At 40.7% G+C, this 21,962-nt stretch overlaps 1 protein-coding gene across 10 annotated transcripts in view; it reads left to right on the forward strand.

The window, feature by feature from the left end:
* Nucleotides 1–21,962, forward strand: part of foxp4 (forkhead box P4) — a 371,685-nt gene that overhangs the window by 87,316 nt on the left and 262,407 nt on the right. For 9 of the 10 annotated variants that reach the window (XR_011358475.1, XR_011358476.1, XM_069941845.1 and 6 more), the window contains one exon: nucleotides 15,445–15,628. Coding sequence is in view for 7 of the 10 variants with exons in the window: in XM_069941845.1 (XP_069797946.1) it covers nucleotides 15,455–15,628 (174 nt within the window). In the remaining 3 variants the exon portion in view is untranslated. Of the gene's footprint in view, nucleotides 1–15,444; nucleotides 15,629–21,962 lie in introns of those variants that run through there. The other variant, XM_069941854.1, reaches the window with a different exon arrangement.

Raw genomic sequence — 21,962 nt, forward strand, 5'->3', positions numbered from 1 at the left:
TCCTTGACCCTGTTCCCATGACTGTGCGGTCAGACCATCAATCAAATGTTGATGAGGGCCTAAACTTCAAAAGTAATTAGATGGAATACTTAAGTTCTTGGCCAGTGACAACTCCTGATATCCATGCCATTGGGTTAGGGTGATCTGGTTAGAGAGCCACATTTTTTTTTCTCTGGAATCCAGGCATAACCTCGAGTTGAGTTGGGCTATTCAGAGCTAATATCAAGAATAAATCTTCACACCAAATGGGAGTAGAGACTGGAGTTATCCAGAGATATTAAGGTTGGGAATCATCTGAAAATTTCAAATTTGAAATGTAACAATCTTTGTAATGAATGTTATGAAGGATTAAGGAATCAAAACAGGCAAGTAAAATTAAGATACAGATCTACTGGATGAAGTTGAATGGCAAAAGATCTCAGAGTCTTTTATTATTCCTTGAATCAGATATCAACCAGTATGCAACCTCAAACCCACTGTAATGTTCTCCACTAACAGCACTCATATTTACCTATGAATAGTTTCCTTTTCTCATGATTGGTTAAAAAAATAGATATTCTGAAAAATGGTGAGGTGGGGTAGCAAAGGGGAATGAGGGTTCCTCTTGAACCACTGGAGATGGAGTGGTAAAGGTTGTGCCAAATGATGTTTGGTAGGAATTTCTCAGATCCATTCCCACCAAGTGATGACTTGTCCAATTGTAAATGAGATGCAACTTGGAGCAGAATTTGGAATTTTGAAGGAGATTTTCTTGAATTAACTTCTGTTAATTTCTGCAGTGCATATTTCTGTAATTTCATTGGTAGGGGTAGATTGGTAGAAATTATTAATTCTTACCTCTGCATCTACTGCCATTGAGACCAATATAAGCACCGAATGTGACAATAGAAGCCCTGTCTCTGCTAGCTGTCTGTTTTCCAATCCCCTGAACACTACTGGTCTCATCCTATCCTGTTGGCCATTCTTAACATCCTTGTTGACTAATGCTGGCTTTTTAGTCCTTTAATCAACCGAATGGACAGTCACTGCAACAGGAACGGTGAAGGAATCAGACAAACCTTCTGTTGTCAGTTTCTCAATACATTGAGATTGAAGAGAAAATTCAGCTGTGGCCTTTATGCTTCCTACTTCAGTTCAATAGAGGCTGGAGGTGACTGTCTGGGCTCATATTCACTCATTTCAATGACCATTTAGAAGAGAATTGAAAGAATATTTCCCCTTTGAGAGTCAGTGCCATCAGGAAAAAAATCAGTGGATGGGAAGAAATTTGAAAGATGCATCAGCAAAGTAAAGAAATGTGTTTCACGGCGAACAAAGGATACAGATTATGCTGGTTGTTTCTTAATGACATTCATTGAATTACACACAAAAAAATAATTTGACCTTGTCATATTTGTAGCAGTGCTGTCTGTCACCATCGCTGAAGTCATATTCATTATTGCTTTTGTTTGCTATTAATTTTCATAATTACTAATTGAAAGATGAGGCCCAATATTATCTGCAGGAAAGGGCAAATAAATATGTCATAATTAGGGTTGAAGACAAATTTTGTTTGTCAAATTTCAGTCTATGTGTTCACCGATTCCAAATGTCGTTGATATTAAGAAGAGATCGAATGCGCTGGGATTTACTCACCTTTTCTCTCTCTACTTTAGTAATTGCAAAGAGAGCAGAGTGACTGACTAGCATTGTAAGCAGAGAAATGAAATATGATATGATAATTATCTGGGAGAATGTTAAAGTACTAAAGGAACAGTCTTTCTATAGCCATCATGCTCGATCCTAAATGCATGGGTGAAATATGCTCTTCGTGACTTAGTTTTTACCAAGCAAGCTACTGTTATTATTGCTGCAAATTTCTCTCTCCTTCGCTGTGTGGTGTTTGATGGTTTTTTTTCTATATTGTGAATTCACGCGGGAATTAATACTCATTCATTGCCCCTCCAGAAATTACTTCTGAAATGCATATAATCTAAAAGATGCAAATGAGCTTGACTCGTTGCTCCCTAGTTAATACAAATTATCATCTTTTTCCACTGTCATTATATAGGCAGCAATTCCATCACCCTTTTGTGGTAGGTTTTCAGATATAAAAATAGGCCTTTTGCGTTGGGAGAGGAAATTTTAATATAATGTAGGGAGGTAGAGAATTATTTTTAATTATTTTTCCTTTTTGGATGAAGTGCCCAGTACACTGAAACTCCCAGTGTTACAGATGACCTATTTAATCTTGTGGTTTGTTCAGGAATTGTATGCCTTTACACTTTAAAGGATCTTCTGCCTTCTGACAACAGCTGACTGGTCAGATTCAGAAGCAAGAGAATGAGTTTCCTCCCACGGCCATAAGATCCCCCAATATCTTCCATTTTTTTAAAATAAAAAGTTACAAATGCATTGCATCCTAATCAGCTCGGGGATTATCTTGCTCTGCCTTTCCAAACAGGGTGATGTTTTGTGCTGAAGCTCCTTGCCTGAAAATAGATATGGTAGAAGGAGGGGAAAAAAAAAACAAGCAAGGTTTTGCTTAGTGTCCTGGCTTTGGCCAGAGAATAGTGGTTTACAGAGTCCCAAATCCCTTTCTTTTCCAAGATCATTGTTTTGGATTTCTAATAACTGTTAAAATAGTTGACCTGCTTTCTTTAATAAACCAAATGCTGTTGTAACACTCTGCTTGATAAAAGTTCACTTCATTCTCAAAGTGTGATCATTTGTGTGTACAAATGTGTACAAGTGTTCTGATTGTTTTTGTTTAGAGGTAGATGCTGAGTGTATGATGAAATAGTCTGTGGGACAGAGGGTTACAAATTGGCTGCTTTCAATATACTGTTGATAGAAATCTTGATCCACGAGGAATGCTTCTTGGCAAATCGATTCTATGTGTTCGGAATCAGCCTTGTGATTTATTTCTTGCTCCTTTTGTGATTCTTGGACTTTAAAGAAAATTCTTTGAGAGCATCTGTTGTGTATTTTCATCCACAGTCTGTTTCCCTCTCTCCATCACTGTGCATTTCCTGGACTGTTTCTTCCTGCCCCTTTATTTCATTGCATTCACTCACTATATTTTTGTTCCTGTCTCTGTGTCCACCTTTCTCTCCTTTTCCCCTTGCCATGTTCACTTTAATCTGTCTTATGAGCTGCTTCACTCTCACTTACCCACCAGTCAAATTTTATTTGCAACCTGGTTAAACACTTGTTTACAACCCATTGTCTGCATCCCAACTCATGCCAAGTTCTGTTGACCCTTTCTCCCTGCTCCGCAACACCTTCTCAATTTAAATTTCACACCCTTATTTTCACATTTTTCCAGAGCCACGCTTCCAATCTCCCTTCCTCGATAAAAGCTTCAACTTCTCACCCCCCCACCCCCCCACCCACCGCCCGCGACACTTAGGCATTCTTCTAATTGCAGCCTCTTGGGAAAAATTGAATTTCAAAACTCTATCAATGGCAATTGTGCATTTTTCTCTAAATTTTGGAATTCACTTTCTAAACTTTTATATCTTCCCGTTACCACCTCCTCATTTTAAAACCATGCTATTTGATCCAGTATTTTGATCAAATTGTCTAATGCCACTTTATTTGTCCTAATTTTCGATAACACTCCTGTGAGGTAGCTTTAGGTGAATTGTTATGTTAACAGGGTGATGAAAATAAAAGGATTTTCCTTTGTCGCTTTGAGACATTTTTAAATCATACGTGTTGACGATTCCAAAATATTTAAAAAATGGACCTCATTTGAATCAGTTGTTCAAAAGCGAATGTCTGCAGACATTGAAGTAAAAATACAATGCTGGAGAAACTCAGCAGTTCAAACAGTAGCAAAGTTAAAGATACACAACCAACATTTCGGGCTTGAACCCTTCATCAAGTCAGTTGCTCAGTTGATCAGTGGTCAGAAGCTGGGTGGGGGTGAGGGGAAGTCAAATAATGCAGTAGATTGGTGGATGAGAGTACTAGGACAGATGAAAATCATGGGTTGTGTGAGCAGTGATGGGAGCCAAAGGAGAGTCAGATAAAAGGGATGTACCTTAGCTGGGTTCCCAGAGCAAACCCTTTCAAACTGCCAATTACACGTGGGTTGAACCGGATAATTTGCCAGGTTGTATCCGCACGGTGTGAAACATCCAAACTGGCAGGGCGAGTTAAATTCAACCGGGCTCTGACATTTGGTGGGGGCAAGTGTCAGACCGCGCCCGAGTTAACTCACCAATGCCTTCTGGCTGTGTGAGAGCACAACCTGCTCTCTCATTGTCACCACTGGAGGCGGGGTACCCCCCCCCCCAATTTAAAATGCCGGGCTGCCAATTAACCAGTGGGATATGCTCCTGTGTGCAGAGTGCCCGGTAAGTTTATCGGCTTCTTAGGAGGGTTGGCAATGTGAAAGGGGACTTACTTCAGACAATTCTCTTTTATGCCATGCTGAAACAGACCACAGCTGGATGAGAACACTTGCTTCTGCATGAGTATTTTGTGGACAATACGTGCACAATTGAACATTTCAGCAGTGGTGTCCGGCTTGCATTTCATTTTTCATCAAAATTAGATTGGATGAGCAAAATAAATTATTTTTCAGCTTAATTAAAGAACTGCATCAAGTTATCTCTCTTAAGTACATTAAGGCGCATTTTAATGAAAATAATTAAAATGTTTTGACTTATTTTCTTCTTGCATTCATTCAATGAAGAATTGTGAGTATGAAAATGAATTTTAACAAAAATTTGAAATGCAGTGAACCAAATCAATTTCAGAATCATTTTGGATGCAATTTTCTGACAATACAAAAACCCGAAATATTACACTCTTTTAATCATTAACCTTGTATACATCTTTACTTCTAAATTTCTCCATCACTGTGTTTTCACATTTGTACAAAGTGACTGCATGGAATTAACAGACAGAATTAAAAGGCAGATATGTATTTCACACCATGTTAGATTTTATTTTAAGGAAAGAGAGTCCTGGACGAAAACTTATCCCTGAAGAAAACCTCATTACTGGCCATCTAGCCCCAGTACACATGGTGGAAGAGACTTTGCCAATGAGAGATCTTGAAAAATATCAAATGACTATTAGGAATTGAAATACCCTAATGACTGGCATTATCATTCATTATGTACAGGATCCAGTGGGTACAATTTGCTGTCTTTTGTTTTCTGTCAGACTTCAGCACTGAAAGTGACGTGTTCATGATAGCATAATGAAATCGGCTGAAGATAATGGATTTGAAAATATGCAGAAAACCCCTTTAGTGCATTTGGAACAGAACCAAGCCGACTTTGAAAGAATTGTCCCAGAATATATTAATGAATTATTCGAACCTAAAGATTCTTCTTTTTAATTCAGAATTTTGAAGTGTATTCCAAATGTGAGACCGAAAGTTCAATCCTTTCTTTCTCCTTGTGTCCCAGTCAGCTTCTTTCAGTAGCTCAGGCTGTTCTATCTTGTCGATGTCACAGCATGTCTTGGATATATAGAGAGCGTTGCCACTCCCAGAGTTCACATTGTCTTTCACTAAGGCTGACAATTGGAAATTATGCTTAATATTTGCTGGCAGAAGGCCCATGGTCAGAAAGGATATAATAATTTTAAGTGCAGCTGAGGTGTAAGTTGAAGAGTGTGTTTTCTCATGTGACCTTGAAGCAGCAGGGTTAGGTGTCACTGCATCTGGGGTCAGTTAACATCAGCTTTTACAATGGGTTTCCTATGTTTTTTTATTGTTGGTGTGTCTTTATTACCCCTTTTAAATAGCCATTAAAAGACTGGAATTAAGAGTCTCTTAACTGTTTCACTTACCTGTGTAAATGCAATGAATGCAGGATGGGGTGGGGAGGGGGTCATTTTAATCCCATGATACCCACCATTGTATGTAGGTGGCATCACAGTTGATGCATTTCGCATTGGCTCCTGTCTAAAAGGCTCACAGACCTGGCTTTTCCTGGTTCAGTTAAGTGGAAATGCTGAGTAAAGGGTTATTTGTCTCTCATTGCTTGCTTGTACTTGTTCTCTTGCGCTCGTTCCACGAATATGAAATTATAAGGAATGAGAGCTGGATTCGATCAAATAGCATTTTAAACTTGGTCTGACACTCATTAAGGAGGACATATATGTACTTACCTTCATGCCACTTTCTCCACACACAACCCTTTGGTCTCTTTATAGATTTAAGGTGAGGGACAAAGAATTAAAATGAATTTATCATGAAAAGGGCAGTGCATATATGGAATATGCTGTAGAGCACACATGTCAAACTCTGGCCCGCGATATAATTATAGTTGGCCCGCAAGATCATTTCAAAAATGTATTAGAGGTGGCCCGCTGGCCGCCACGCCAGTATAGCGCAGCTAATACTACAAATCCCAGAATGCATTGGTGTCAGCCCGCTAATCGCCCCCACCTCCTCTGTTTATGTTGCAGGGTCTCACTGTGGACTCTGGTTTTGGGGCCTGGCCGGTGTCAGGGGAAGCCAAGGCCGCTTCCCAGAGCCCGGAACCGGAGGCCTCGGGCCTGACCTCGCCAGGACCGTTGCCCACTCCCCCTCCCTGCCGCAGGCCGACCCGCGACTCACAGTGACGGGGCCGCTGATCCGCTGAGATGCCGCCCTGCAGCGAGAGCCGATGCCCCCGCACTGTCACGTCCCCCCGCCCGCCCCCCCCACCGCAGTGCGGCCTGGCCGGTGTCAGGGGAAGCCAAGGCCGCTTCCCAGCGCCTGGAACCGGAGGCCTCGGGCCTGACCTCGCCAGGACCGTTGCCCACTCCCCCTCCCTGCTGCAGGCCAACCCGCGACTCACGGTGACGGGGCCGCTGATCCGCCGAGATGCCGCCCTGCAGCGAGAGCCGATGCCCCCGCACTGTCATTGCCCAACCCGATCGCCCGCAAACCCCGCCCTCCCGCACACAGGCCTGAGTAAGGATTATGAACTTTAGTCTCAGGATAAAACGATCTTCCAATAGTTTCATGTCACAGTGATAAATATATTCCTGGTTAAAAATGGTTCTGCACCTGGATACAAGCTCATTAGGCATAAAACTTGAAAAGTGTGTAAATCAAAGGATATCTGTACCATTGGAAAAAGGGCATGGCAAATAACCCTGCTAGAGTTCATGCCCACAATCAGTCACCCATTTGATTGTTTCAGGAATCATGTTATTCTCCCACATTCTCAATAGCCCTCAGATTTTACTATTCGACAGCACACTAGCAACATTTGACAAATCCTCTATAGAGAAATATTATTTATTGAATATTTTATTTCTCATTTGTTAATGCTTCTGGAACGAGTTTATCCAAAACTATTATTAAACATTTATTTTAATAAGAAAAAGTTTAACATTACACATGTTGAAAGAAGAGAAAACATGGAGATGTTGTTGAAAATTTTCAATAAATATTTAGTTCGGCCCTCGACTTAGTCCAAGTTTTTAATTTTGGCCCTCTGTGAATTTGAGTTTGACACCCCTGCTGTAGAGGAAATACTGCAGGTGGGTGCAATTATTACATTTAAAATACATTTGACCATGTATGTGGATAGGAGAGGGTGAGAGAGATAAGAGCCTAGCACAAACAAATGGGACCAGCTTAGTTGTGCAAATTGTTCAGCATTATCAAGTTGAGCCAAAGGGCCTGTTTCACGATGGCTCTATGACAGTCTGACTCCAAAAAGAATCCCCCTCTCTTTTGAATGTTTTCAAGAACTGAACATCCACAAAGCACGGGAAGGCAGATTTCCAAAGGTTCACAGCCTGCTCAGTGATATAATTGTTCTTCATCTCTGCCTCCTGTATCACTACCATCCCATTCTTAGACACACTAGTCAAAAATGTTCTAATGAGCCCAAAAGGATCCATTGGATAGAAATAACATGGTCTTTCAATCCATGCTGCAGATTTCAGTTATGCCCAAAGTCCTGAACTTAACATATAACTAGCCCACCTTTTTCCATTTTTGTATTTGAATATATGCTGAGAGTCGGGGTTGGAGTACTTGTGAAATTAGACTCCAGCAACATGGACAGCCATTAGAAAAATGGGATATTGGGATAGGTTCGTTCAGGCATTTGGGAATGGGGTTTGTGGAGGTGGATGGTTGCAAAGTTGAGTCAACACATAAGGTAATCAAGGCCTGGGCTCAACCAATCTTAGGGTGAGATGAAGGGTGGCACAATGGAATTGATTGGTGTTGTGGGTGCAGGGGCAGGTAATGCAGCAAAGTAGGGTGTGGCCACTCAGGGTGAAAATAATGGTGACAAGTTTCTTATCATAAATTGTTCAATGCACTTGTGCTCCAAAATTCTTGCTGCAGTGGACAGGTACTTTGTTTAATAAAAATCTGCAAAAGTATATATTAAATTAAAAAGAGCCAATAAATACAAAAGATATTTAGACAATATTTGCAGCTACCATAGTGCAAGTAAAAGAAAGTGGTGTTTCAATAGTGCAGACAGGACTTTATGAGGGTGTCGGAGTAATTTATTATTAGTGCAGTTATGGGTGCAGGATGGGTGATTCAAGATCCTGATTGTCATTGGCTGGGGGTGGGGGGGAAGATGTTCTTGAACCTAGAGATGCTGGTTTTCAGTCTTCAGCACTTCAAAATTTAAATTTAAAAATTTTAATTCAGAAAAAGCATGATAACAGGGCCTTCTGTCCCACAACCACGTGGTGCCCAATTAACCTCCAACCCCCGTGTTTTGAAGGGTGGGAGGAAACCGTAGTATCAGAAGGAAACCCATGCAAACACTGGGAATACATACAAAATCCTTATGGACAAAGCTAGATTCGAGCACGGGTTGCTCACGCTGTTATAGTATGGCGCTAACCGTACCATCCATTCTTCCCAAAGGTAGCAGTGAGAAGAGGTTGTGACTGGGGTGGGATAGTATTTTGGCTCCTTTGTGATGTTGGCTGCCTTTTTGAAGCAATGCCTCACATTGATATCTTCAATGGATGGGAGGTTGACGCCTGTGATAGACTTATTCACATTTGCTATTTTCTGTATTCCAGAGCTGTGATACAATTAGTTTCTGCACTTTCCATGATGTGCAAAACTTCATCAGACTTCATAGAAAGTAGAGATATTGGGAGCAAGGTTGTTGTTCAAGCACTTCTCAATCAAATTCTTATTTTCTATCCTTTAATCTGACGTCACTTCCAATGGTGGTGTCATCATAGAATATATAGATAAGATGCATTTGAACTTAACTACATAGTCAGTGTGTACGGAATAGAACAAGAGACTAAGCACACAGCCTTGTGATATCCCTGTATTGATGGTCATTGAGGAACAGGTGGTGTGACCAATCCGCACTGATGGGGGTCTGTCAATGAGGAAGTCAAGGATCCAGTTGCAGAGAGATGAATGTAGTCCCATATTCCCTTCATTTGGTCATAAGATTTGCTGGTGTGGTGACGGTGAATATTGAGCTGTATTCAATGAACAATAACCTGATGTAGCTGTTCTTGTGGACCAGGTGATCTAATGATGAGTGGAGTGCCAGCAAAATGGTACCTGCCATTGACCTGTTCTGATGATATGAATTGTAGTGGGTCCATGTCTTTCCTGAGATGGAGTTGATCTTCTCTGCATCCAACTCCACTCTCAAAGCACTTCATCACAGTGCCACCAGCAGATAGTTGTTGAGACAGGTCGCCTTGCTCTTGGCACCAGTATAATGGATGCCTTTTTGAAGCAGGTGACCGTCTTACCTAATAGGCATCCAGGGAGGTAGATACTGTTTTCTTGAGAGTGATTATCTTGGGAGTGCTCGACAACGCCCGATCCTGGCATAAAGTGATGTAACGTCCTCTGACATGCTCCAGAAGGATTGATGCATGGGGAATGATGTCATCCCTTGCAGAGAAATTATATAAGGTGTGTGACGTGACTAATACCTGTAATCCCCTGTCAAGTTCCTTGCACGATGAAAGATGACCCAGAAGTTTTGTAGCATTTCATCTGGAAAATAAATAATTTTTCAGCTGTGCAAAACTGAAAACAGTGTTAAGCAATTACTGAATTTCTTAGCAGTTCTCTCTCCCCCTGTCCCCCACTTTCTCTTTTTGCTTTCTTTTGACTGTTTAGCTCACTGTCAAACTGCATCCAACTTCTCCTTGATTTATTGCATCTCACCTTCTCTGCTCATTCTCTCGTTTCCTCTTTTTAAATGTATTGTGTACTGACTCTCTTATCCCCTTGCACCTCTTGCTCTCTCACTAATTCATCTCTTTGACTGCTTTATTCTTACATCAAGGGTTCCACTTTTAAATTTGTATCCAGGATGTTAAAATATTGACATAAAATTGATCTGTCAGTTGTTCTAATACATTTATTAATGTGTTCGCCACCAAGCTTCACACCACAATATCAGGTCAATGCTTTCACTTATCTGAGAGATTCAAAAAAATGCATGTATAGTTTTACAATAATTAATGTTTATATTGCTCCCATTTAGTAAAATTGGTTGCTAATTTCATTACGTGTTTAAGAAGATTAAGTTAAAAAGGTTGTTGGAAAGAATAAAGGAGGGGTTTGTTGGTGATTATCTGAAAAATGTTGGTTTAATCAACGTGTAGAGTCATGTACTGTAGAGTTTATACACTAGCTATTTTCTCATGCAGACTGAACAGTTTAAACACAAGGATTTTAACTGCTGAACAATGTAATGTGTGGTAAACATAGAGGATAAAATAGAGATTTGTGTGCATTGTTCTGCATAATAAGCTATATTACACATGAAGCTGTGAACTTGGTACTATACAGAAAGGTATCTGCATATAGGAAAATTTAGATATATAGCACAATAGCAGGTTCTACTCACCTATGAGCCCATGCACCCAATTGCACCCAATTGATTTCCAACACTGGTGTATTTTGAAGGATGGGAGGAAATCAGGGCACCAAGAGGAAAGTCCTGCAGACAGCGCTGGATTCGAACCCTGGTCACTGGGGCTAACCACGCCGCCCAAAATATTTCCAGATGTAGGACAATTAACAGTAGAGCATGAGGTGTGTGTTTTAATAATATGATGAATTTTTGATACCTGAAATGGATAAATAAAGCACAGAGGTAACTTTAGTTATAACTTTTAAAAAGAAATTGGACAAACTTTGGTAAGGAAAATATTCACAGGATGAGGAAAAAAGAGCAGGGAGTGAGATTAATTGGTTTGTTCTTTCAAAGAGCAAGGACAGACACAGTGGGCCAAATAACTTGGTCATTGCAGGAGTTTTTTTTCTGTTGGGTGACTATTGGCAAGGGTGGTGATGTTTGGGCAGCTATGAAATCCTGTGAAACTTCCAGGATTTCTTCCAGCTAGACTTAGCTCTGCAAGTCTATATTACATTGAATGTTTATCTGCTGTAATTGGTGGTGTGCTTGATTCATCACCCAAAGTCAGTCACACCTTTTCTCATTTCACTGGTTTACATCATCATAAGGACCTCGGAATTCTGGTGAACAGATTGAAAAGTCCTGGCAGTTTCATTGTGAAATTGAAGAATAAGAGGGTGGCACAGTTGGATTAGTGGTTAATGCAATGCGATCAGGATGGGGGGGGTTTCGAATCCCACGCTGTCTGTAAGGAGTTTGTATGTTCTCCCTGTGTCTGCGTGGGTTTTCCTTGTGGGCTCCTGCTTCTTCCCACCATTAAAAACATACCAGGGGTGCAGGTAAATTGGGTGTAAATTGGGCACATGGGTCGAAATGGCCTGTTACCGAGCTGTACAGTATGTCTAAATTTTAAAAATGTTAAATTTCCTATCATTCTAAAGATTTCATCATTCATGTAAAAGTCATGGCTTGGCTTTATCTTACAAATTATGCCCCAGTACAATATTTTGGGTTTAAAGGATTTGTTTTCCACTGCCTGAGTAAAACGAACATTTATATAATTCACATTTGTATTGAGCTTCTCAATCCTTGGATCATTACAAACAACTTTAAAGCCTAATGATAATTTTTGAAATAAAGTCGCTGTGGTAATGTGACTAATGTGTCAGTCAATTCATGCATGGTTGCTTACATTAAGATAAATTATTAGACAATTTGATGGTTAAGGAGTAAATAAATATTCACCAAGTAACTTTACTGAATGGATAAAAAGAGTCCTGCAATATAGTATGTTTAGAGCTTGGTAGTATTCTCTGTGCAGCATTGAGATTATATGAGTTGTTTAATCGAGGAAGAGGTAACATATCTTAGAAGTTATTGTACACTGAATGACATCAGACATCACTCCAGTAGTCAGAATCAGAATTTATTGTTATGAAAACATCACGAAATTCTTGAGAACAACAATTGAAATAGTCTGGAAATACAAATGGGATTTATTCCAAAGGGAAATGAGTGGGTTTAATGAAATTAACAGCACTTTAGCAGGATCCCAATGAAGTAAGTGGCTTTGAAACTGATCAGAAAGTGAGCCTATTCTCCATTCCACAGTTAGATAGTCCGGTTTGTCAATCAGACAACAGTTTATTTTGGATATCATTGACTTTCCAGTAAAGCTGAAGTGTTGAAGGAAAATAATCACATATTTTCAAAAGCCTGATTTTTTTTTTTTGGCCCTGGATGCTCTGCAGAGCAATATCCTGGTCAGCAGCCTTCAATTCCCAGAGAATCCAGACTATTGCTGAAAGTATTGGGAGTCCTTGTCAACAGGCTTGGAGCTTCTTCCCAGACTTTTCCACAACTGGTGCTGATTCTCACTCATTGGGAAAACATATCATGCTTAGAGAAACATGCTTCAAGAACAAGCATCTACACTACTACCTTATTCTGGAGAGCTGTTGACATGGACTGTACAAACAAGATGCACTCACGTCAGGAGCCCACAAATTATATGGTCCACAGGGTTCTCAACCATATTCAACCATATGACAATTACAGCACAGAAACAGGCCAGTTTGGCCCTTCTAGTCCATGCCGAGCACCTTCTCCCACCTAGTTCCTTTGACCCACACCCAGTCCAGAAACTTCCACTCCCCCTTTCGTCCATATACCTATCCAACTTTTCCTTAAATATTAAAATCAAGCCAACATCTACCACTTCGGCCGGAAGCTCATTCCACACTCACCCCACCCTCTGAGTGAAGAAATTCCCCCTCATGTTTCCCCTAAACTGTTCTCCCTTCAATCTCTGTCCATGTCCTCCATGTTTGAATCTCCCCCACTCTCAGTGGGCCACATTGACTCTATCTATTCCCCACATAATTTTAAATACCTTCATCAAATCATCCCTCAACCTTCTACCCTCCAGAGAGTGAAGTCCCAGCCTGCTCAACCTTTCCCTGTAACTCACACCCTGAAACCCCGGGAATATTCTCGTAAATCTCCTCTGTACTCTCTCTCTCTCTCTCTATTCTGCTTATACCCTTCCTATAATTCATTGACCAAAACTTCACATCATACTCCAAATTTGGCCTCACAAATGCCTTCTACAACTTCAACATAACATTCCAACTCCTGGATGCTCTGATTGATGAGGCCAATGGACCAAAAGCTTTCTTCACCACCCCATCTACATGTGACTCCACCTTCAGGGAATTATGTTCCCTGGATAACTCATGCCCCCACCCCTTCCCCATCCCTCACCCTTTGGCTGATCCCACCCACCTGGAATACCAGGCCCGAGTTCTCCCCCATCCTCCCCTCCCCCAACACCCCACCATCTCCATCCAACTTCCCCACTCTTTCCCTCCCATCTCCATCCCTCCCCACCCACCTACCCTTTCCTCACTCCCTCTACAACCTCAATCATCCCACCCTTTCCCCACCCTCTCCCCTCCCATTTATTTTTTTGTAAAGGCTCTTTGTTTACTTTCTACCACCTGAAAGATTTATTTAAATATAATCCATCCTCATCTATAAGTGATAGTAGAGCAGAAATTATTATATGTTACTACTTTGCTGTGAATCCCATGCCTGTTCTCCTCCAGACAACTTTACTAAAGGTACAGCATCACTATGTACAGACTGTTACAGACACACTGCCATTCCATAACAGAGGCTATGGCATAATTCAAGGCAGTCAGTGTGGCCTGGCCAGGGGAGGACATCAGACTTTTCGATGCTGATCCTCCTTGGAATCCATTATTATCGGCCAGGCACAACCAGAATCACTCTTAGGCCTGCCAATCGCAGCAATGCCAATTGATGTCCAGGTATGAGCAGTCCATGTAGGATGATCTGGGATGACCCATAACTTGCAGTAGGTCCAGATATGTGCAACACAAGGCTTGCAGAGAAAGTCTACACAAAGGTCTCAACAGCTGAGGAACTTCATCTACATCAATGGTTCCAAACCTTTTTCTTTCCACTAATATACCATTTTAAGTATTCCCTATGTCGTTAAGTGCTCTGTGATTAGTAAGGGATTGCTTAAGGTGGTATGTGGGTGGAAAGAAAAAGTTTGAAAATCACTGTTTTAATTGTGCCTAACAGATTCATTATGTGCACGGTTTCGTAACTCCAAAGAAAATGAGCCAATGACAATTTTACTCATGCAAAATATTTCAGTACCAATTGGGTCAATACCACATTAAGCAATCCCTCATTAATCGCAGAGCTCCGATGGCATAGGGATTACTTAAAGTGGTATGTGAGTGGAAAGAAAAAGGTTGAGAACCACTGATCTACATGGAGAATCAAGAATTCTTCTTAAAGCAGAGATGGATCAAGAAAGATTTAATATACACGTTTATTTTGAGATACAATTAAGAGCAACTGTTTCCTTTGGCAGAAGGGCAAGAGATCAGAAAATTCAATTTTCAGATTCTTGGTACAGAGAAAAAAATGAATAGAACATTGGTTCTCAACCTTTCATTCTCCACTCTTATGCCATAGGTGCTCTTTGATTAGAAAGGGATTACCTCAGGTGGAACGTGGTACTACCGTAATGGACTACAAGTTACGATGCTGATTGTTGTGATATGGAACGTAGTGTTGGAAAGGGATTCGTCGGAAACATTCAAAAGATAGTGGGATGAATACTTGAAGTATGAGGGGGAAAGAGCTGAGGACTGAGATCAGCTGGACAGGTCATCGACGAAGAGAGTGAAGCATGAAAGTCTGCAGACGCTGTGATTGTAGTCAAAGCACAGAAATGCTGGAGGAACTAAGCTGGTTCCATAGGAGGGAAAGATATATTACCAACATTTCAGGCCTGACCCCTTCCTCGAGGTATTTCTCTCACACTTTCAGGAAGGGCTCAGGGCCGAAATGTCAGTAATATATCTTTACCTCCTATGGACACTGTGAGACCAGCGAGTTGCTCCAACATTTTTTGTGTTTTGAGTTAATCATCAAAGACTTATTAACAATGAGCTGAAGTGATTTTTTTTTAATAGTTTTGTTTTTTTTTTGTAACTTGCACTCAAGGTGAATGTGGTGAACTTCAAGGAAGGAGATCATTAACTGTTTCTTTTTTTATCTTGTTGTTCCCCTTTAGGTTTTAAGCCATGATGGTGGAGTCTGCATCAGAGGCAATACGAGGCACATCAGCCAATCAAAACGGAGTTAGTAGTTTAAGTAGCCAGGCAGATGGTGGAGGTCGTGAAGGTAGTTCGAATGGGGATGCAAATGGTGAAGTCAGTCCTGTGGACCTGTTGCACTTACAACAGCAGCAAGTTCAGGTTAGTTTCATGATTTGTATTTTTTAATCTGTATGTGAAATTAATGAGCCATGCTTGATAGCAAAATTACCCATTCTCCAGCACAATGTAAACAGGCAAGGTGACAGGCCTATTCTCTTGCAGGGCGTCACTTGAGGTGGTTAGAAGTCTGCAGTCATGGCGTTGTGCTGGGAACTTGCACAATAATCGATACCTTGGCAGAATAGCTGAGAATGGGATTAATAATAATGAAAGAGGTGTGTTAGCAATCTTGATCCCTCTTTCAACTCATTGACATTTTTCTTTTCAGACAAGGATTAGAAGGAAGAATTTTCCATAGTCTTGCATCTATTGGGCTTTCAATTAAACCTATCGGAGAACCCCCAGCATCTCTCCCACAGTCAGCAAAGGATGGAAACCTTCACTCCATTAGTCTGGCCTGGCTTCAAGCCTATTCTTTGGCTTGGCTTCGCGGACGAAGATTTATGGAGGGGGTAAAAGTCCACGTCAGCTGCAGGCTCGTTTGTGGCTGACAAGTCCGACGCAGGACAGGCAGGCACGGTTGCAGGGGAAAATTGGTGGGTTGGGGTTGGGTGTTGGGTTTTTCCTCCTTTGCCTTTTGTCAGTGAGGTGGGCTCTGCGGTCTTCTTCAAAGGAGGTTGCTGCCCGCCGAACTGTGAGGCGCCAAGATGCACAGTTTGAGGCGTTATCAGCCCACTGGCGGTGGTCAATGGGGCAGTCTGGCCTGGCTTCAAGCCTATTAGCTTGGTTGTAAAGAACCTGGAAAAAAAAACTCATACAAAGTCTTATGGAGACTTTTGGCAGGAACATGTGCCTTGTCATGTAGATTCCTTAGCCCAAGAGCTCTTTTGTTTTCAGTGTTATTCCGTGTAAAGACAACTTATCCTCAAAGGGGATTGAAGAACAAGAGACATTGTCAATAAAGTACATTAAATTATTTTTACACCTGGCAGGGTAGATACTGTACTGATCTTTTGCTTTAAAATGCAAAACTAAGGAATCTTTGTCTTGAAATAAGGTATTTTAGACAACAATGCCTTCATTAGAGGCCTGAGCACCCTAGAAATTCCTAAGCCTTCGAGAACCATGGCTGCTCAATTGATGAGCAAGTTGAGGTCAACACACATGTATTCTTGGAAAACTATGGAATCAAGGTATTTGGATCCACAGTAGGAAAAAGCAGTTGATATAAAGGTTTATCGATGATTTGAAAGCAGTTTGGCAGTCCCAATGACTGCTTTGAAAGGGTATGAACAGAGTCTATGTTGTATTTAAGAACGGACAGTAAATGATCTTGTATGTGATATAGGTTGTTAGTTTTGTTTTATTCTGCCTGACTTAAACTGAAAATGTCCAGCCATTCCTCATCTTGCCAATCCAACTGTCAAAATCTTCCTTCCTGTCAGTGTGATTGGATGGTAACCAAGATTAAGATCAGTGAAATTTGTTAAAGTTTATACTTTATTCAAACACAAACTCTGGACTCCTACATTTCTGCCTATTTACCTTGAACTGAAGCCAGGATCACATCTTGTGAATTGAATGCTCAGATCCATTCCGACATGCTTAAACCAGTCGATAGATATTGGAGCAGTTCCTTTTCTTTTTCTCCTTTTTGCAGATTGTGATATAAGGATAGAAGGCCTAAGTGTAACCTCTGGTTGAAGATACCATTCTTAGGTTGGTAGTTACAATTACCAGATCACTTTTTCTGAAAGTGAGGACTCTTCCCCCAATTTGGATGTCTGTTGCCTGCTATGTTAAGTGGCAGAAGTAAGCCTACTTGTAAAACTGAGGAAGTACTGTTCTTTCATTCAGTTCTTTCATTTGATTAGAATCTAAGAAACAGTAAACCAATGGGCCAAAAAAAATGTGTTGTTGATTGACAACTTCGTGAACCTGAAGTTCCCAAGGTACTTTTTAACCCATGAAGTACTTTCTCAAGTACAGCCACAATTTTATTGGGGGTGAACGGGGAACAAGAGCCAATTTGCACGTAGCAAGAACCCATAGATGCAATGACAAAATGGTCAGATAATCTGAATTTTGCTGTTGGATTTTTGCTGTTACCCAAATCCTGACAGAAGAGATGAGGCATTTGTTTAACATTTCCTTGACACGAGCATCTTGGTAAATAGAGCCTCTCCTCGATTTACGGCCTCTGCAACTTATGACCATCCATGCATATGACTGACAAAAGAGGCACTATCCCAACACTGTGTACATCACAGCATCTCTCTGTTCTCGAGATATGGACTTGTGTCCATTTTGAGATCCGACCGATCAGTCAGAAAGGAACTCGGATACCTGCGCATTATTTTCTTTACATTCAAGGATTTTCCCCAAGTCCCAGATTGGAAATTGAACCACCGCTTTCCTGCAGATATTTTTCCTACTTTATTGTTGAACTTTAAAGTTAAATGTAAAAGAATGATTATCACATTTTTTTTTCTCTATTGCCTTTTCATTGTCAGTGAGTGAAAGAATGACAGACAATGGTCCCTGGAAGATTATTCTATGCGGAAGATTCTAAGTAAATACAAATTGTTATAGGAATAAGCATTAAATCCTGTAGCGTCAGCCTGTGGAACACAAAGTGAGAATGAAGGATGGTAAATGATTACATGAGGTGAACTATTTGACTAACTGGGCTAAAATACCTATTATCATTTTTCCATTTAACCTTCAAACCTCTGAAACCTGAGCCCAACGCATTGAAAGGTCATTTTGAGTGAAGGCCAAGATGTCGTCCAAGTATTTTCTCAATATTTTGCTTTTGTCGGCTCTCTTATTCTGCCAGACTAAAGGAATTGCAAGCTGAATGGATGAGCCTGCAAATTGTGACAGTGGAGTATGAGTGATCATTATTTAAACAGCTGGCTGCTTTTTCACGGCAAAGATTGGTGACAATTTTTGATTTCTCCCATTTTATTCTGCTAGAATGTGATGACATAATTGTGGATTGCAACACTCAGCAACAATTATTTCTTGCATTGCTTCATAACAGTCAAATGATCATCTTCTGACATTATTTCTCTACCCACTATTAAACTAGAGTAATAGGTGATGCAGATTTAGAAGTACAGTACTTAAATTACATGCAAGGCTGTTGCACCATCCAATCAAAAGCAACAGATAAGGTATGGCTTCATATCCTTGCTGCTTGTAGAATCATGAAGGTTCATTGAGGTGAATAAATTAACGTTTCAAAATGGAACTCTTTTCCCTTCTTTGTCTCCATAAATCAGATAAAGCACATTGCACTCAGCTCATCAAACAGTCCTAGGACAGTTATGATACAAATCCACACCCCCGCCTATATTTTAACCTTTATCCAGAGCCCCGTTTTGTGGTTTTCTTTACTTGTCGTCTTTATTTGTAAAATTTACAAATTTTATTTGTAAAATTGCAGCTCATAAAGTGAGCAAGAATCTCCCGTGAGCAGTCTAACAAGTTATTTCTAATATCTATGGAGCTTTATGAAAAAAATAGAAGGGCAAGAACACAGTTAGAGAGTATAGTTACAGTTGCCCTTTTTATACAGAAATCCTGCAATATTGCCGTAAATAAGACCCATCATTAAGCTAACTTTGCTTATTTACACTGAACCGAACTACGCCGGCATAATGCAGGGCCAAGTGTGTCATTTTACACAGCAAGCCGGAATTCCGGGAGCAAAAGAGACAGGACGTGCAACACTGCAGCATCAGCGTCTAATGTGATATATAGCGTACCATATTTAACAGCATATAACTTACTTTTCTCCCAAAAATGGCTCAAAAATATCTCCCAGGGTCTTGTATGTGAAGTTGAAATGGTGAGTAACACCGACAGTGGTTATCGTCACTGTGTGGCTCTCTAGCATCACCGCTGGTGGTGAGCTGTCATAAGGGATTGGGGTGGTGGGATCAGTGTAAGAGCCGGTGGCAGGCTGTTGGGGGTCTCTCCCGGCGGCCCGCTGTTGGTCTCTGCACTGGTCCCACCATCCCGCTCCCCTCCCCCCCCAGGAGAGAGAAGGACAGTGGGACCAACACAGGAATAGCAGCGGGCCTCCAGAAAAGAGTGGGCAACTGGGAGAGAGTGGGAAGAAAAACTTTGAAAACCATTGTTTAATCCTACCAAATTGACTCATTATGTGCACCGTTTCATAACTCAAATGGAAATGGGCCAATGCCAATTTTTCTCAAGCAAAATATTTCAGTAACAATTGGGTGTAGAGCAGTGATTCTTAACCTTCCTTTCCCACTCACAGACCACCTTAAGCAATCCCTTACTTATCACAGGGTACGTATGGCATAGGGATTACTTAAGGTGGAATGTAAATTTACGGGAACAGTTTGAAAACCACTGGGCTAAGCTGCTTTTATTTTCTCTTGTAAATAACAGCTGTATTTTTGTTTAATATTTTATTTTTGATTTTCAAAGACTCGTATAAATTCAAACACATGATACAATCTCTTACAACACAAATATGACATACAGAGTCCATTTTTATTTCCCCTCCGCACCACCCTTGCCCCAATACAACTGAGAATAAAGTCATATTAATTAGGAAAAACATAAATACCAGTGGAGTCAGCGACACCTACAGAAACTTGGGTAAAAACAACCAAGGTGATCAAGTAACCAAAGGTAAGGAATAAAAAGAGAAAAAAACAACTAAAAGAGCACGTTGTCTGCGCCTCCTCTCACTTCATTGATCCCAATTGTTTCCCTGTGGGGATGGATTGTTTCAGTAACCTTATTCCAAAGGGGGATAATCATATATGCATACCAATATTTTTCAGATAAGGTTGCCACACTCTGATGTATGTGTCCTTAAATTGTACGTGGTTTTTTCTCGGGGAACAAACTCTGCATTTCCGTATTCCATCGTGTAATATTTAGTTGGGATTTGAACTTCCACATGACCACTGTACACACTCTGGCTACCATCAAGGTGACCTTCACATGCTGAATTTGGTATCTGGAAAGTTTAAACTACACATCCATAATGTTCCCCTAAAGATACAATTATGGATCTTGTGGAAAATCCACCTTTGTAATTTTTTTTTCAGAATGTCCCCCAAGTCCTCCCAGAAGGATCTCACCTTTATACACAGCCAGGTTGAATAGATGTTGAGAACAGAGGTTATGAAGTATTATTAAAATGATTTTTCCTAGTTGCATGTTTTGTCCAAGTTTTGATGCTTACCTATAAGTACACTACAAAAAATGCTTAATATTTCCTATTCTGGTCCTGGTCTGCCACCTCGCCATTTTTCACAGACGTCGATTCAGCACTGTGACTCTCTCCGTTGTTGTCTTAAGGGTGGGATTACAATAAAATGCCACCCCCCCCCACCCCATTCTGTGTTCTTAAGTTTTACATAGAAGATGTGGCACAATAAAAGTGCAAAATTCCTGTTTTGAAGTGGCTGTGTAAAAGGAGCTATTCAGAAATATCAATTAGTACAAAGGAAGAGCAACTTGAGTGCATTGTTGTGGGGATCATTCAGGAGCCTGATGATTGCAGGGCAGAAACTGTCTTTAAACCTGTTGGTGTGTAATTTCACACTCTTAAGCCTCCTTCCCAATGGGAGGTGGTGGGGAGGGGGGGGGAGAGCGGGGAAGAGAATGTTTCCACTATATGATGGATTTTTCAGAATGTTGGCTGCCTATCCTACACAGGAGAAGATGTGGATGGAGTTCATGATAGGGAGAGAAATTTCAGTGATGCTCCGAACTCTATTTACCACCTTTTGCAGCTTCTTCCAGACTGGGGCAGAACAGCTCCCATTCCATGCTGTGATGGATCCAGCAAGTCTTCTTTCGATGCTCCACCTGTGGAGGTTATTGAGGGACATTGGGAAGATGCCAAATTTCATTAATCTTCTAATAAATTAGAGGCATCAGTGTGCTATCTTGATTGCCTTCTCAAAATTGCAATCTATGTCATGTTATTGGAACAATTTACTCCGAAAACTTGACGCTATCTATTTTTTCACTACAGCCCATTGATGTAGACACTGGAGTGATCTTGAACCTTTCTTTTGAAGTCTATGATCAACTTAGATTTCAGATTCGGATTTATTGCCGGACTACATACATGACATCACATACAACCCTGAGATTCCTTTTACCTGCGGGGTTGGCAAAATTACCGCTAATTGGTAGTGCAAAAAATAAACTGTATACAGCGTAAGCAAATAAAAAAACTGTAAACAGATAACAAATGTAAACAAACTGCGCAATACAGAGAGAATAAAAGAAAATCAAAAAGTGCACAAGTCAAAGTCCTTAAATGAGTCTGATTGAGTTGTCATTGAGGAGTCTGATGGTGGAGGGGTAGCCG

The sequence above is a fragment of the Narcine bancroftii genome, chromosome 5 (assembly GCF_036971445.1).
Source record: "Narcine bancroftii isolate sNarBan1 chromosome 5, sNarBan1.hap1, whole genome shotgun sequence".
NCBI lineage: Eukaryota > Metazoa > Chordata > Chondrichthyes > Torpediniformes > Narcinidae > Narcine > Narcine bancroftii.